Source organism: Saimiri boliviensis, chromosome 4 (genome assembly GCF_048565385.1).
Source record: "Saimiri boliviensis isolate mSaiBol1 chromosome 4, mSaiBol1.pri, whole genome shotgun sequence".
Taxonomy (NCBI): Eukaryota; Metazoa; Chordata; class Mammalia; order Primates; family Cebidae; genus Saimiri; species Saimiri boliviensis.
This window is the reverse complement of record NC_133452.1, coordinates 59,966,673-59,984,068: the sequence shown is the minus strand read 5'-3', so window position 1 is coordinate 59,984,068 and position 17,396 is coordinate 59,966,673. Positions and strand designations below refer to the sequence as shown.

General features: G+C 38.8%; 1 protein-coding gene across 1 annotated transcript in view; it reads right to left on the bottom strand.

Moving 5' to 3' along the window:
* AK9 (adenylate kinase 9) overlaps positions 1-17,396 on the bottom strand; it is a 198,308-nt gene that overhangs the window by 71,021 nt on the left and 109,891 nt on the right. The window contains exons 21-24 of the mRNA XM_074397611.1: positions 17,250-17,396; positions 6,702-6,791; positions 6,026-6,226; positions 5,534-5,649 (exon numbers count right to left, since the gene is read on the bottom strand). The exon at positions 17,250-17,396 is cut by the window's right edge and continues 6 nt beyond it. Of these exons, the coding sequence (XP_074253712.1) occupies positions 5,534-5,649; positions 6,026-6,226; positions 6,702-6,791; positions 17,250-17,396 (554 nt within the window). The remainder of the gene's footprint in view (positions 1-5,533; positions 5,650-6,025; positions 6,227-6,701; positions 6,792-17,249) is intronic.

Below are 17,396 nucleotides of genomic sequence, written 5' to 3'. Positions count from 1 at the left end.
TAGCTCTTTTAATTGTGATGTTAGGGTGTCAATTTGAGATCTTTTAAACTTTCGGATGTGGGCATTTACTGCTACACATTTCCCTCTTAACACTGCTTAGCTGTGTCCCAGAGATTCTGGTACATTGTCTCTTTGTTCTCATTGGTTTCAAAGAACTTGATTTCTGCGTAATTTCATTATTATCCAGGAGTCATTCAGGAGCAGGTTGTTCAATTTCCATGAAATTGTGTGGTTTTGAGTGAGTTTCTTAATCCTGAGTTCTAATTTGATTGCACTATGGTCTGAGAGACTGGTATGATTTCCATTCTTTCGCATTTGCTGAGAAGTGCTGTACTTCCAATTATTTGATTGATTTTAGAGAAAATGCCACATGGTGCTGAGAAGAATTTATATTCTGTTGATTTAGGGTGCAGTGTTCTGTAGATGTCTGTTAGGACTGCTCAGTTCAGAGCTGAGTTCAAGTCCTGAATATCTCTGTTAATCTTTTGTCTCATTGATCTGTCTAATATTGAGTGTGGGGTGTTAAAGTCTTCCATTATTATTATATCAGAGTCTACATCGTTTCATAGGTCTGTGAGAACTTGCTTTATGAATCTAGGTGCTCCTGTATTGGGTGCATATATATTAGGATAGTTGGCTCTTTTGTTGCATTGATCTCTTTACTAATTATGTAATGCCCTTGTCTTTTTTGATCTTTGTTGGTTTAAAGTCTGTTTTATCAGAGACTAGGATTACAACCCCTGCTTTTTTTCTTTTCTTTTCTTTCTTCTTCTTCTTCTTCTTCTTCTTTTTTTTTTTTTGCTTTCCATTTGCTCGGTAAATCCATTCCTTTATTTTGAGCCTATGTGTGTCTCTGCATGTGAGATGGGTCTCCTGAATAGAGCACATTGATGAGTCTTGACTCTTTATCCAATTTGCCAGTCAGTGTCTTTTCACTGGGGCATTTAGCCCATTTACACTTAGGGTTACTTTTGTTACGTGTGAATTTGATCCTGTCATCATAGCTGGGATTCCAGTAGCTGGGATTACAGGCATGCACCACCATGCCCAGCGCATTATTTTATTTTTAGTAGAGACAGGGTTTTGCCATGTTGGCCTGGTTGGTCTCAAACCACTGACCTCAAATGATCTGCCCACCTCAGCCTCCCAAAGTGCTGGGATTACAGGTGTGAACCACCATGCTCAGCCAAGTCCCTGTAATTTAAAACAATCCTCTTTTTAAAAATATGCCCCTGTCCTTCACCACCCACTTTCTTTTTTGAAGAAATTGAGTCGCACTCTGTTGCCTAGTCTGGAGTGTAGTGGCATGATCACAGCTCACCACAGCCTTGAACTCCTGGGCTCAAGTCATCCTGCTGCCTCAGTTTCCCAGGTTCCTGTGACTATAGGTGTGAGCCACCAGGCCTGGCTCTATATGCCCATTTTTGTTTTCAGTGTTATTTATGGATTCTTTTTTTTACTTGATTCAACTTGCCAGAAGTTGCTATTTTATTGCTTTTATCAGTGAACCAACTTTTCATTTTTTAACACTTAGTATACTATTTTTATCTTGTTTTCTTATTTAATTACCTTTTGTCTTTAATCCCCTTCTATTTACTTTCTTTATTTTGCTGTGCTTTTTCCTGTGTTTTTGAGTTGAATCTTTAATTATTTTTTTCTATCTTTCTTGTTTTTCAATAATGCACTTAAAGTAGGATTGGTAGACTTGGCAAATAAAAATACAGGCTCCCTAGTTACATTTGAATTTCAGATAAAAATTTTTTTATCTGAACTCAAATTTTTTTTTAATATAAGCACATACCATGCATACAAAATTATCTGAAACTCGAATTTAATTAGGAACTGTGTATTTTATCTGGCAACTCTAAATTTCTACTTCTGCTATACCGTGAAGCTTTTATGTGTGGTTTAAAAATAATTGTTCATGTTTATTCTGTAGTTTCATTATTGATTTCCTATTGAACTTACTAGCATTTAGAAAAAGAAGCATGTATATATTTTAAATATTTCAAGTGTTTATATTGAGGGAATGGGGAAGTGCTATCCTCTGGGGTTGATTTTTTGTTTTATTGCATTGTAGTAAGAGAATGTGGTCTGGTTACAGATCATATTTTTGCTTTTTAATCTATTGTGATTTTCTTTGTGAACTACTGCAAGAGCATTAAAGAGAATGTTGGTTCTCTATGAATACAGAGTTCTCTATGAGAACAAATTTATTTAGAGTATTTTTCAAATCCTGATTACATTACTTTTTGCCTATGTGATCTGTCAATTCTGAGAGATATGTTAAGGCACTCTACTAAGATCATACTGCAGTAGCATCATACTCTGTATTTCTAAAATTTTGCTTCATACATATTTGATGTGCTATTTTGTATGTAAAGATTTGAAACTGTTACACTACTTACATTCAGTGTTTCTTTAATTAGTATAAAGGATCTTTTTTTTGTTCTGTTTTCATGTATTTCTCAAGTTCTATTTTTTACTGAACCTTAAATAAATATTAGAAATAGAATATGAGATATATATGTGGTGGTGATGTTGGCAGGGCTCTTGGGGCAAGGGAATTATGTGAAGATGGTGATCTAAAGACACTCCCTTCCTTTCTCTACCAACTCCTCAGTGTCAGATAACTAGAGGCAGTGGCTGGTATCTCTGTATCCTTCCCCACTGCCCCTATTTGCTTCTTACCTGCCCATCTACAGGCAACAACTGATCTATTTTCTGCCATTATAGATTAGTTTGCATTTTTCTAGAATTTTATAGATGGAGGTATGTATTTTTTGGGGGGGGCTGTCTTGTTCCTTTCACTTAGCAGACTTATTTAAAAATTCATGGGTTGTTGCATGTATAAGCAGTTTTTATTTTAATTTTTTGTTGTTGAGCGCTGGGATTCCAGGCATGAGCCACTGTGCCAGGCTGACAGGTATTTTTCCCTTCAGCACATTAAAGATGTTGCTCCACTCTCTTCTTGCATTGTTTTTGATGAGAAGTATGTTGTCATTCTTATCTTTGTTCCTCTGTATGTGGCATATCTGTTTTCTCCTTTATTTTTAAAACTGGTTTTGATCAATTTGAATATGATGTACTTGGTGTTATTATAATATTTTCTTTATGTTTATTGTGCTTGGGCATATTGATTTATTGGGCATATTGGATCTGAGAGTTTGTAATTTTTTCAAAATTTAGAAAAAAAAATTTGGCCATTATTTCTTCAATCCGTCTCACATATGCTTTCTGTGGATCTGAACTATATGTACACATTGAGCACCGCTAATCAAAAAATCTGAAATTTGGAATGCTCTGCACTCTGAAACTTCTTGAGCACTGATCTGACACTTAAAGAAAATGCTTACTGTAGCATTTTGGATTTCAGTTTAGGAATGCTTAATGGTATGCATTGTGCAAATATTCAAGAATCTGAAAATGTCTAAAATTGAAAACACTTCTGGTCTCAAGCATTTTGTATAATAGTTGCTTGAAGTTGTTCCACAGATCACTGATGCTCTTCTCATTTTCTTTTAGAATCTTTTTCCTCTGTTGTTGCATTTTGGGTAGTTTCTATTGCTATTTCTCTTGCACTGGATAAACTACAGTCATACCATTAATGTATATTTCATTTCCTTTTTAAAAATTTCTTTATTATTATACTTTCAATTCTAGGGTACATGTGCAGAACATGCATATTTTTTGCATAGGTACACACGTGCCATGGTGGTTTGCTGCATCCATCACCCCGTCACCTACATTAGGTATTTCTCCTAATGCTATCCCTCCCCATTCCCTACCCCCTGCTATCCCTCCCCTAGCCCCTCACACCCTGACAGGCCCTGGTGTGTGATGTTCCCCTCCCTGTGTCCATGTGGTCTCATTGTTAAACACCCACTTATGAATGAGAACATCATTTTCTCTTCTTGTGTCAGTTTGCTGAGAATGATGATTTCCAGCTTTATCCATGTCCCCACAAAGGACATGAACTCGTTTTTTATGGCTGCATAGTATTCCATGGTGTATATGTGCCACATTTTCTTTATCGAGTCTATCATTGATGGGCATTTGAGTTGGTTCCAAGTCTTTGCGATTGTGAACAGTGCTGCAATAATTATACTCATGCATGTGTCTTTATAATAGAATGATTTATAAACCTTTGGGTATATATCCAGTAATGGGATTGCTGGGTCAAATGTTTCTTTTAATTGTAGATCCTTGAGGAATCATCACACTGTCTTCCACAATTTCATTTCATATATTGTACTTTTCAATCTTAAAAGTTCAATTTAGGTCTTTATTATATCTTCTATATCTCTGCTTAAATTTTTGAGCATGTAGAATAACAACTGTTTTACTGTCATTGTCATCTAATTCTAAGAACACCTTTGTCGGTTCTGAATCCATTTCAGTTGATTACTTTTTCTCCTCATTGTGAGTCATATTTTTCTGCCTAAGTCTCGTGATCTTTCAGTGACTGCTAGAATTTTACTTTGTATTCCCATAAATAGTCTTGGGCATTGTTCTTGGACACAGTTAGGTTACTTGGAAGCAGTTTGATCCTTTTGGCTCTTGCTTTTTGATAGGTGGGGCCTAAGCTTCATTTATGCTAGGTCTAGTTATTCCCCATGCTTGAGGCTAGACCCTTGTTAATATCCTACCAAATGCTCTGTGAATTGGGAGGGGTTTTTTCCCCCCCCGTATTACTAATGAAGACCATACTTTAAAATAAAAGCTTTGCATATTGTAGCCGGCTTGATAATTGTCTGCAAATACCAGAGATTTTTTTATGGCAGGCCAGATTGCGACACAGAAGAACAGCAGCAGACATGGCAGAGGATGGATGATGAAGGCAGAGAATCTGAATCTGAGTTAGACAAAACTCACATCCTTTAGCCATCCCAAAGAAAGTCTCTTCAGTTCCTTAGTGATAAAGTACTAAACACTGTTATCAGAATCACTCTACATATTGTTTGTTGTTTGACACATGTATATTTGGGTTTAAGTCAGGCAACTTAACCCAGTTAATCACAAGTCTATGTTTACATAATTTAATAATATTACTTTTTATTTATAAAACTTAAAATTAAAAGAACCGCTCCAGTTTCATTACAGATTGATGTCTGAACTGGGCAGCTATCAGATAAGAATGGTTGTCCAAATTCTGATGCCAAGGGAGTGGATGGGGCCTGAATATGGGTTGCTCCTACCTGAGAACACTGCATATTATTATCATGCAAGCAGCCTCTTTTACTTACAACATCCATTTCTGCTATATTTATAAAATATTTATGTATTTAAAACCTATACTTTTTTTCCATGAACAAAAGTTAAAATAGTTTCCTTTTATCTTTTTGTGAGAGTTTTTTTTCACACTATATAGCCCTGGAATTTCAGGGGGTCAAGTGAAGCTGAGGCAGGGGAGAATGTGTGTGCAAATGAGAATGGCTGTTCACTTGGGGTCCAAAAGTGATAGTTGCCATTCTTATTTGCACATTTTCAATAACTTCACAAATGAGAATGAGTAGTAATAAAAGAACCATACCTCTTCCTCTTCCTCTTCTTCTAGCTCCTCATCACCCTCTGCCTCAGTCTGGTAGTCTTCTGTTTCTTCCTCATAATCTTCCCCGGTTAACTCCCGCGCAGTATATTGAAATGGTTCTGGAGAAAAAAAAAAAAAGAGAATCATTGGGGAAAACATTTTTTTTTTAGCAAAAAAGGTTATTAGCATATTCCTGTAGTCAAAGGTTAGGAAAATTAATTACAATTATTAATCTCTTAGATTAAATATGTATACAAATGGCCTTTATCAATTCTTTATGTGACAACTGGCCAGAATGACCAGGGTGTTTAGGCTGCATGGCTGTTCTGATTGGTCAGGGCCTGTGCTGTGATAGTTGCTAAGTATTTTATACATTACCCTTGGATATATTGAACAATTTACTTCATAAACCATCAAGGAAGGTATTCAAGTTTCCAAATGCTTCTAATACTATCGCCTGCTCTTGATAATAAATGTTACGATGAAAGCCCTTACTTTCCATAGTCTCAATGACTTTTTGAAGTAATTCCTGTGGAGTTCTGTCAGCAATCTCCAAGTTTAAAATTTTGATGTTAGTTTCACTAATTGTTGCTTCCAGCTGTTTCCAGAGGCTGCTGAAAGAATTATTCTTCTCCTTAAAAGGCTCCATTTCAGGAACATCAGGATAAGAATCTTCTGGAAACTCAGGTAGTACCACTTTTGAGTAAAAGATACAGGAAAGAAAAGAGGGGCTTTAAATGTACCTTCAGACATATTGCCAAAATAATTTATACTTTGCAATATTTTTTAAACAGTTGAAAAATAAACAATATTCTAAGCAACAATATGCATTCATAAATTCATATTTTAATTATACTTTGTTCTTATATTTTCTGTAGATTTATATTTATTGTTAGTAAAACTCAAGTTTTTGGATAAGTAATATGAGTTTCTTATGGAAACTTTAACTGTTAATAAAAAATATATAAAACAAATTTGTGTGAAAACCAGTGTTATAATCTGGTTTGATACACTTTTAAGGGAGTAATCCAAATATTTATGTATGTTAATTAGCATACAACGTAGAAAAAAAAAGTACAAAGCACCTACTATGCCTAAAATAAGGGACCCTTTGTTAAGAAAATACAAAAAGCACATTTATGTTCTAACTACTTTCATTTTATAGTCTAACCTGTTTCAGATAATTTTTCAGTTTCCAGGTCCTCTTTGGATCCTTTTGGGATTTCTGTTTCTACTGTAGTTTCCTCGATAGGCTCAGAAACTTAAGAAAGAAATCTAATAGTTAGTGTTTGAATTTTAAAACGTTATTCTTTTACGAAAGTTTTGGCACAAAGAAAATTTCAAAATGTAGTTTAAATTGTATGTAAAACTTCTAATAGAAATATAGTTCTTGTTAGGGAAAGAGTGGTATAAGAATACATAATTAAAAAGGCAGAAAATAAGGAATATTCTTAAACACATAAAAGAACATGGACTAGAATAATAACTGACACATGGCACATGCAATTCTGGCTGATAATTTGCTAAATATTATTCAAACTTCTTTTAATATGGCAGTAGACTAACAATGCCTGATATTCATTTTAATTTCTTATTTATTTATTTATTTTTTATTGCATTTTCGGTTTTGGGGTAGATGTGAAGAACATGCAAGATTGTTGCATAGGTACAAACAAGGCAGTGTGATGTGCTGCCTTCCTCCCCATCACCTATATCTGGCATTTCTCCCCATGCTATCCCTCCCCAACTCCCTACCCCCTGGGGTCCCTCCCCTATTTCCCCTGACAGACCCCAGTGTGTGATGCTCCCCTCCCTGTGCCCATGTGTTCTCATTGTTCAACACCCACCTATGAGTGAGAACATGTGGTGTTTGATTTTCTGTTCTTCTGTCAGTTTGCTGAGAATGATGGTATCCAGGTTCATCCATGTCCCTACAAAGGACAGGAACTCATCGTTTTTGATGGCTGCATAATATTCCATGGTGTATATGTGCCACATTTTCCCTGTCCAGTCTATCATCGATGGGCATTTGGGTTGGTTCCAGGTCTTTGCTCTGGTAAACTGTGCTGCAGTGAACATTCGTGTGCATGTGTCCTTATAGTAGAACGATTTATAATCCTTTGGATATATACCCAGTAATGGGATTGCTGGGTCAAATGGAATTTCTATTTCTAGGTCCTTCAGGACTTGCCATACTGTCTTCCACAATGGTTGAACTAATTTACACTGCCACCAACAGTGTAAAAGTGTTCCTATTTCTCCACATCCTCTCCAGCATCTGTTGTCTCCAGATTTTTTAATGATAGCCATTCTAACTGGCATGAGGTGGTATCTCAATGTGGTTTTGATTTGCATTTCTCTAATGACCAGTGATGATGAGCATTTTTTCATATGTTTGTTGGCCTCATGTATGTCTTCTTTTGTGAAGTGTCTGTTCATGTCCTTTGCCCACTTTTGAATGAGCTTGTTTTTTCTTGTAAATCTGTTTTAGTTCTTTGTAAATTCTGGATATCAGCCCTTTGTCAGATGGGTAGACTGCAAAAATTTTTTCCCTTTCTGTTGGTTGCCGATTCACTCTAATGACTGTTTCTTTTGCTGTGCAGAAGCTGTGCAGTTTGATTAGGTCCCATTTGTCTATTTTTGCTTTTGTTTCCAGTGCTTTTGGTGTTTTGGTCATGAAGTCCTTGCCTACGCCTATGTCCTGAATGGTTTTGCTTAAGTTTTCTTCTAGGGTTTTTATGGTACTAGGTCTTATGTTTAAGTCTTTAATCCATCTGGAGTTAATTTTGGTGTAAGGTGTCAGGAAGGGGTCCAGTTTCTGCTTTCTGCACATGGCTAGCCGGTTTTGTCAACACCATTTATTAAACAGGGACTCCTTTTCCTATTGCTTGTTTTTGTCAGGTTTGTCAAAGATCAGATGGTTGTAGATGTGTGGTGATGCTTCCGAGGCTTCTGTTCTGTTCCATTGGTCTATATCTCTGTTTTGGTACCAATACCACGCTGTTTTGATTACTGTAGCCTTGAAGTATAGTTTGAAGTCTGGTAGTGTGATGCCCCCTGCTTTTTTTTTTTTGCTTAGAATTGACTTGGCTATCGGGGCTCTCTTTTGGTTCCACATGAAGTTTAAGGTGTTTTTTTTCAGTTCTGTGAAGAAGGTCATTGATAGCTTGATGGGGATAGTGTTGAATCTGTAAATTACTTTGGGTAGTATGGCCATTTTCACAATATTGATTCTTCCTAACCATGAACATGGAATGTTTCTCCATCTGTTTGTGTCCTCTCTTATTTCGTTGAGCAGTGATTTGTAGTTCTCCTTGAAGAGGTCCTTTACAACCTTTGTTAGTTGTATTGCCAGATATTTTTTTCTCTTTGTAGCAATTGTGAATGGTGGTTCATTCGTGACGTGGCTCTCTTTAAGTCTGTTATTGATGTAGAGGAATGCTTTTGATTTATGCACATTGATTTTGTATCCTGAGACTTTGCTGAAGTTGCTTATCAGTTTCAAGAGATTTGGGGCTGAGACGATGGGATTTTCTAGATATACAATCAGGTCATCTGCAAATAGAGACAATTTGACTTCCTCCTTTCCTATTTGAATACCCTTTATTTCTTTTTCTTGCCTGATTGCTCTGGCTAGAACTTCCAATACTATACTGAATAGAAGTGGTTAGAGAGGGCATCCTTGTCTAGTGCCAGATTTCAGAGGGAATGCTTCCAGTTTTTGCCCATTCAGTATGATATTGGTTGTGGGTTTGTCATAAATAGCTTTTATTATTTTGAGATACGTTCCATCAATACCTAGTTTATTGAGAGTTTTTAGCATAAAGGGCTGTTGAATTTTGCCAAAGGCCTTCTCTGCATCAATTGAGATAATCATGTGGTTTTTGTCTTTGGTTCTGTTTATGTGGTGAATTACGTTTATAGATTTGCGTATGTTGAACCAGCCTTGCATCCCCGGGATGAAGCCTATTTGATCATGGTGAATAAGGTTTTTGATGTGCTTTTGCAATTGGTTTGCCAGTATTTTATTGAAGATTTTTGCATCTATGTTTATCATGGATATTGGCCTGAATTTTTCTTTTCTTGTTGAGTCTCTGCCAGGTTTTGAGTCAGGATGATGTTGGTCTCATAAAATGATTTGGGAAGGTTTCCTCTTTTTGGATTGTTTGGAATAGTTTCATAAGGAATGGTACCAGCTCCTCTTTGTATGTCTGGAAGAATTCGGCTGTGAATCGGTCTGGATCTGGGCTTTTTTTGGGTGGTAGGCTATTAATTGCTGCCTCAACTTCAGCCTTTGTTATTGGTCTGTTCAGGGTTTCGGTTTCTTCCTGGTTTAGGATTGGGAGAATGCAAGTGTCCAGGAATTTATCCATTTCTTCCAGGTTTACTAGTTTATGTGCATAGAAATGTTTGTAGTAATCTCTGATGATGGTTTGTATTTCTGTGGAATCTGTGGTGATATCCCCTTTACTGTTTTTTATTGCATCTATTTGATTTTTCTCTCTTTTCTTTTTTATTAATGTGGCTAGTGGTCTGTCTATTTTGTTGATCTTTTCAAAAAACCAGCTCCTGGATTTATTGATTTTTTTGAAGGTTTTTCTGTGTCTCTATCTCTTTCAGTTCTGCTCTGATCTTACTTATTTCTTGTCTTTTGCCAGGTTTTGAGTTTTTTTGGTCTTGCTCCTCTAGCTCTTTCAATTTTGATGATAGTGTCGATTTTGGAATTTTTTTTTCAATTTTTTAAAATTGGATTTTAAGTTTTGGGGTACATGTGAAGAACATGCAAAATTGCTTCATAGGTACACACACAGCAGCTTGATTTGCTGCCTTCCTCGCCTTCACCTATATCTGGCATTTCTCCCCATACTGTCTCTCCCCAACTCCCCATCCCCTGCTGTCCCTCCCCTATTTCCCCCCAACAGACCCCAGTGTGTGACGTTCCCCTCCCTGTGTCCATGTGTTCTCATTGTTCAACACCTGCCTATGAGTGAGAACATGCGGTGTTTGATTTTCTGTTCTTGTGTCAATTTGCTGAGAATGATGGTTTCCAGTTCATCCATGTCCCTGCAAAGGACAGGAACTCATCATTTTTGATGGCTGCATAATATTCCATGGTGTGTATGTGTCACATTTTCCCTGTCCAGTCTATCATCGATGGGCATTTGGGTTGGTTCCAAGTCTTTGCTATTGTAAACAGTGCTGCAATGAGCATTCGTGTGCATGTGTCCTTATAGTAAGTAGAATGATTTATAATCCTTTGGATATATGTACAGTAATGGGATTGCTGGATCAAATGGAATTTTTATTTCTAGGTCCTTGAGGAATCACCACACTGACTTCCACAATGGTTGAACTAATTTACACTCCCACAAGGAAAGATTTTAGATCTTTCCTTGCTTCTCATGTGGGAAATTATTGCTATATATTTTCCTCTAGACACTGCTTTAAATGTGTTTCAGATATTCTGCTATGTTGTGTCTTCATTCTTTGAAACATTTCATTGTTTATCCAGTCAACATTCAAGAGCCAGTTGTTCCGTTTCCATGAAGGTGTGTGGTTCTGAGTTAGTTTCTCAATTCTGAGTTCTAACTTGATTGCACTGTGGTCTGAGAGACTGTTATGATTTCCGTTTTTTTGTTTTTGTTTTTTTGCATTTGCTAAGGAGTGATTTACTTCCAATTATGTGGTCAATTTTAGAGTAGGTGTGATGTGGTGCTGAGAAGAATGTATATTCTGTGGATTTGGGGTGGAGAGTTCTGTAAATGTCTATTAGGTTTGTTTGGTCCAGGTCTGAGTTCAAGTCCTGGATATCCTTGTTAATTTTCTGTCTCACTGATCTGTCTAATATTGACAATGGGGTGTTAAAGTCTCCCACTATTATTGTGTGGGAGTCTAAGTTCCTTTGTAAGTCATTAAGAACTTACTTTATATATCTGGGTGCTCCTGTGCTGGGTTTGTATATATTTAGGATCGTTAGCTCTTCTTGTTGCATTGATACTTTTACCATTATGTAATGTCCTTCTTTGTCTCTTTTGATCTTTGTTGGTTTAAAGTTTATTTTACCTGAGGTGAGCATTGCAACTGCTGCTTTTTTTGCTCTCCATTTTCTTGGTAAATCTTCCTCCATCCCTTTATTTTGAGCCATTGTGTATACGTGCATGGGAGATGGGTTTCCTGGATACAGCACACCTATGGGTTTTGGCTTTTTATTCAATTTGCCAGTCTGTGTCTTTTGATTGGGGCATTTAGCCCATTTACATTTTTGATCCTGCCATTTTGATGCTAGCTGGCTGTTTTGCCCATTAGTTGATGCAGTTTCTTCATTGTGTTGATGCTCTTTACCATTTGGTATGTTTTTGGAGTGGCTGGCACTGGTTTTCCTTTCTATGCTTAGTGCCTCTTTCAGGAGCACTTGTAAAGCAGGCCTGGTGGTGATGAAATCTCTGAGTACTTGCTTATTCGTAAAGGATTTTATTTTCCCTTCACTTATGAAGCTTAGTTTGGCTGGATATGAAATTCTGGGTTGAAAATTCTTTTCTTTAAGGATGTTGAATATTGGCCCCCAATCTCTTCTGGCTTGTAGGGTTTCTGCTGAGACATCTGCTGTGAGTGTGATCGGCTCCCCCTTGTGGATAACCCGACCTTTCTCTCTGGCTGCCCTTAGCATTTTCTCCTTCATTTCAACCCTGGTGAATCTGATGATTATGTGCCTTGGGGTTGCTCTTCTTGAGAAATATCCTTGTGGTGTTCTCCATATTTCCTGGACTTGAATATTGGCCTGCCTTGCTAGGTTGGGGAAGTTTTCCTGGATAATATCCTGAAGAGTATTTTTTAGGTTGGATTCATTCTCTCCATCATATTCAAGTACACCTATCAAACGTAGATTAGGTCTTTTCACATAGTTCCATATTTCTTGGAGACTTTGTTCATTCCTTTTTACCCTTTTTCTCTAGTCTTGTCTTCTCGTTTTATTTAATTGAGTTAATTTTCAACCTCTGATATCCTTTCTTCTGCTTGGTCAATTTGGCTGTTAAAACTTATGTATGCTTCGTGAAGTTCTCGTGCTTTTCAGCTCCACAAATTCACTTATATTCCTCTCTAAGTTGTTTATTCTCATTAGCATTTTGTCAAATCTTTTTTCAAGATTCTTAGTTTCTTTGCATTGTGTTAGAGCATGTTCTTTTAGCTCACAGAAGTTTCTTGTTACCCATCTTCTGAAGCCTGATTCTGTCAATTTATCAGACTCCTCCATCCAGCCCTGTTCCCTTGCTGGCAAGGAGCTGGGATCCCTTGGAGGAGGAGAGGCATTCTGGTTTTGGGTGTTTTCATCCTTTTTGGACTGGTTTCTTCTCATCGTTGTGTATTTATGCACCTGTTGTTTTTGTAGTTGTTGACTTTCAGATGGGGTCTCTGAGTGGATGTCCAGTTTGTTGATGATGAAGTTATTTCTTTCTGTTTCTTAGTTTTCCTTCTACCAGTCAGGCCCCTCTGCTGTAGGACTGTTGAGGCCCACTCCAGGCCCTGCTTGCCTGGGGATCACCTGTAGTGGCTGCAGAACAGTAAGGGTTGCTGCCAGTTTCTTCTTCTGCTATCTTTGTCCCTGAAGGATACCTGCCTAATGTCAGTCTGAGCTCTCCTTTATGAGGTGACTCTTTTGATATACAGGGGTCAGGGAGCTGCTTGAGGAGACAGTCTGTCCTTTATAGGAGCTCAAGTGCTGAGCTGTGAACTCTGTTGTTCATTCAGAGCTGCTGGGCAGGTACGTTTAAGTCTACTGTGGCAGAACTCATAAACCTCCTCCGCCCCTATTTTTCCCCAGGTGCTCTGTCCCGGGGAGGTAGGGCTTTATTTATGAGGTTCTGTTGTGCTGCTGCCTTTTTTCAGGGCTTCCCTGCCCAGTGAGGAGGCAGCCTAGTCACTGTCTGCTGCAGAGGCTTTGCTGAGCTGCTGTGGGCTCTGCCTAGCTGCTGTGTGAACTTCCCTGCAGTCCTGTTTATACGGGTATAGTTAGAACTGCCTCGGCAATGGCGGCCCACTTCTGCAATGGCGGATTTTCTCTGTAATGGCAGGCTGCCTTGGCAATGTTGGGCTGCCTCAGCAATGGTGGACTACCTCCGTAGTGTGGAGTGCCTCGGTAATGGTGGACACCCCTCCCTCACTGAACTGGACCATCCTGGGTTCAGCTGTGGTTGCTGTGAAACTCTCAATCCAGAGCATTTCAGATTGCTGTTTTTTTTTTTTGTGGGGATGGGACCAGCCGAGCCTGATCACTTGGCTCTCTTCCTCAGAGCCTTTTCTTTCTTTCTTTCTTTCTTTTTTTTTTTTTAGTTGAAAGGTCAACTATCTCCCAATCTCCCAGGTCTTCCAGTCACCTGTTGAAAAGGCACTGGGATCTGTGTGATTTACCGTGGGGATCCACTGCACTGGCTGAAACAGCCGCGCTGAGATTTGTGGTGCTTTTTTGCCCAGGAATCTCCTGGCCTGGCTCCCTGATTCAGTCCCCTTTTCTATCAGTTGAATGGGTGACTCTGTCTTCCTGGGGCTCCAATTGCCAGCTAAAACAGTGCCTGGACCTGTGTATTTTGTATGGAGAACTGCTGTGCCGGGGAGCCAGCCAAAACAGCTGCGCTGGTGGAAATAGCTGCATGGGCCGAAACAGTCACACTGGCGACCCATGGGGCTCCTCCGCCTGGAAATCTCCTGGTCTGTGGGCAATAAAAATCCATCTGGAAATGCGGTGTCTACTCACCCTCTGTGCTTTTGCTGGGAGCTGCAATCCTCAGCTGCTCTTAATCGACTGTCTTGGATCCGTTCTGTTCCCGATTTCTTTTACATATTACTTATAACCAGTTTATATTAAAGTACCCATGAAGCCAGGCACATTGGCTCATGCCTGTACTCCTAGCCTTTGGGAGGCAGAGGTGGGAAGATGGCTTAAGGCCAGGATTTCAAGACCAGCCAGGGCAAAATAGCAAGACCACATCTCTACAAAAAATAAAAATTAGCCAGGCATGGTGGCTCATGCCTGTGGTCCTAGCTACTTGGGAGACTGAGATGGGAAGATCACTTGATCCCTGGAGTTTGAGTTACAATGCGCTATGATTGTGCCACTGCATACTAGTCTGAGTGACAGAGCAAGATGCCATCTCTAGTAAAAGATTTCTATTCAATATATTCATTAATTTTGATCTGCAGATACAGTATACAGCTAAGTCATTTGAGGATTTTTATTTTCAGAATCAGATTTTTCTCAGGTATGCAACTGTGCTTTTTCCATGATATAAGAAATAATTTACAAACCTAATTTTTCAGGCAAAATTTTTTCCCTATAGCAGTAGTTGTCAACTGTTAGCATGTATAAGAATCACTGGGGTGTTCATTAAAATGCAGATTTCTAAATTCTATCCTAGACTTACTGAACCAGAGCCTGCATAGAGCCTTATTTTAAAATAAGAACCATAGGTGATTCTGATACAGGTGATCTACCAACTATACTATTAAAAAAATTTCTCTTTTATGTGAAACTCTAAAGTTTTGGTTAAGCATTTGTTTAAGAATTTGAGCAGATTATCCCTTATTTCTTGGGTGGAATCATGAACCTACCCCTAGGCATTCCATTCCTGCAACCTACATCTGTGCAAAGGAAGTATGGGAGATACTGCTAGTTGTCTCCCTCAACCCCCTCCCCTGCATTCTTCTATTCCATTGGCTTCTACCATCTAGGCAAGGAAGCCAAATCCAAATTAAATTCCCAGATTCCCTGCAGATAGGGGAAGACAATGATACAATATTCTGTTCAATGAAATGTAGGTAAAACTCTCTGGGAACTATTTCTTGAATTAGAAATAAAAAGTAAAAGCTTGCTAGAGGAAACATGCAGCAGTCACCTTTGGATTGTGAGGATGGAATCATATACTTCATCAGAAGTAGTGGAGAGAAGTACAGGAGGAAAGAAGATGCTTGGGGCTTCGATATCTTTATAACAAACCAGACTGGGGCTCTTAGATATGCATAATATGTGTTTGCCATTCCTTGACATCTCATTCTCATGAACATTCCTGATGTACCATCATGAGCACAGAATTCCAGTGTATCAATGATATGCAGGAGTTACGCATGACTGAGTGGGCAGGTGGGGAATGCTGACAGCCTTAGAGATCCCACTTTTACTTTGAACTGGGACTTGTTTCATATGCAGAAAGTAAACAATGACATTCAGAGAAACACAAATGACCAAGGAACTCCGTAATATCCCTTCTTACTCCCGTTACTTTCCTGTATTAGCCAACCACTTATGCCAAAAATGATGACATAGAAGGAAACATAAAGGTAGCTAAAGGTAAAGAGTGTTGGAGAATATGTGTATATTAAGAAGAGAAAAAATGAAAAAAGTTTTGCTGCACAAACTAACTCAATATACTTGTCAGAATGAAACACCTGCACATACAAGCTGTGAAATAGAAATTGTGCAATTTTTATTAATTTCCCTTAGTCCTGCTTTTTTTTTTTTTTTTTAGAGATGGGGTTTCATCATGTTGGCCAGGCTGGTCTCGAACTCCTTACCTCATGATCCACCCACCTCAGCCTCCCAAAGTGCTGGGATTACAGGAGTGAGCCACCACGCCAGGCCCAGTCCTGCTTCTTTTATAAGCTCACAGCAGTTCCAAGCCCTTAACTGCTCCAGGCTACCATATAGTTACAGGTATCTGAAGACCTTTTATTTGTAGAATGAGTTTCAGATTCAATACTAACTCTGCTTGAAAACATATGCAAGCATCATTCCCACCACAGGTGGATACCCTATCTTCCTGCAGTCTCTAGCTCTTGAAGTGGTTTTCGTTGCCCTCTTCCCCTGTCCCAGTCACCAAATGAGACCTCTGAGGTAGGGCTTAAAGAGTTAATTCCAGGCCTGTTGCGGTGGCTCACGCCTGTAATTCCAGCACTTTGGGAGGCCGAGGTGGGTGGATCACAAGGTCAAGAGATCGGGACCATTCTGGTCAACGTGGTGAAACCCTGTCTCTACTAAAAATACAAAAATTAGCTGGGCATGGTGGCGCACGCCTGTAGTCCCAGTTACTTGGGAGGCTGAGACAGGAGAATTGCTTGAAACCAGGAGGCGGAGGTTGCGCTGAGCCGAGATTGCGCCATTGCACTCCGGGCTGGGTAACAAGAGCGAAACTCCGCCTCGAAAAAAAAAAAGAGTTAATTCTTTTATGTTTATATTTAAAATGATCTTATATTTGCATTTAAAAATGGCATTGCACACCATAAAGAGGAACTGTAAAATTCATGCTAATAATTTAAAATTTAAATTTAATTTTTCTTTACTAAGAGCAATAATAAATAGCAAGCAAAAAAACACCATGACAAACTGAGAGAGAGAGAGAGAGAGAGAGAGAGAGAGAGCGATATTATGGAAGAAAGGAAAAAGCATTATATTTTATTACCTTTAGTGACCCTTTTTTCCTGCTATTTGAACAACATGCCCCCAAAATTACATAACCAGCTGTGCTCATGCCAGTGCCGGAGCAGAGCAGACTCCACTTTCCTACCACACTCAAAACTGTGGGATTTGGACTTAATGCCTGCTCTCTGGGGGCTCATCTCTCCCTTCTCAGTCAGGTTCCATTTTACCAGTATATATACATACACACATGCCCAAATGGACACATTAATGCACAGGAGTAGAATTAAGAACATGCTCTCAATCAAGTCTAACCTGCTTCAGGCTCACTTTCAGGGACCTCAGATGCTTCAGACTCCTCAGGTAACAATGAGCCTCGGGTATCCTGAGATGCCTCAGGCTCTTCGTGAACTTCCAACTCATCACCTTCAATCTCCTCTTCATCCTCATTATCAGTTTCTT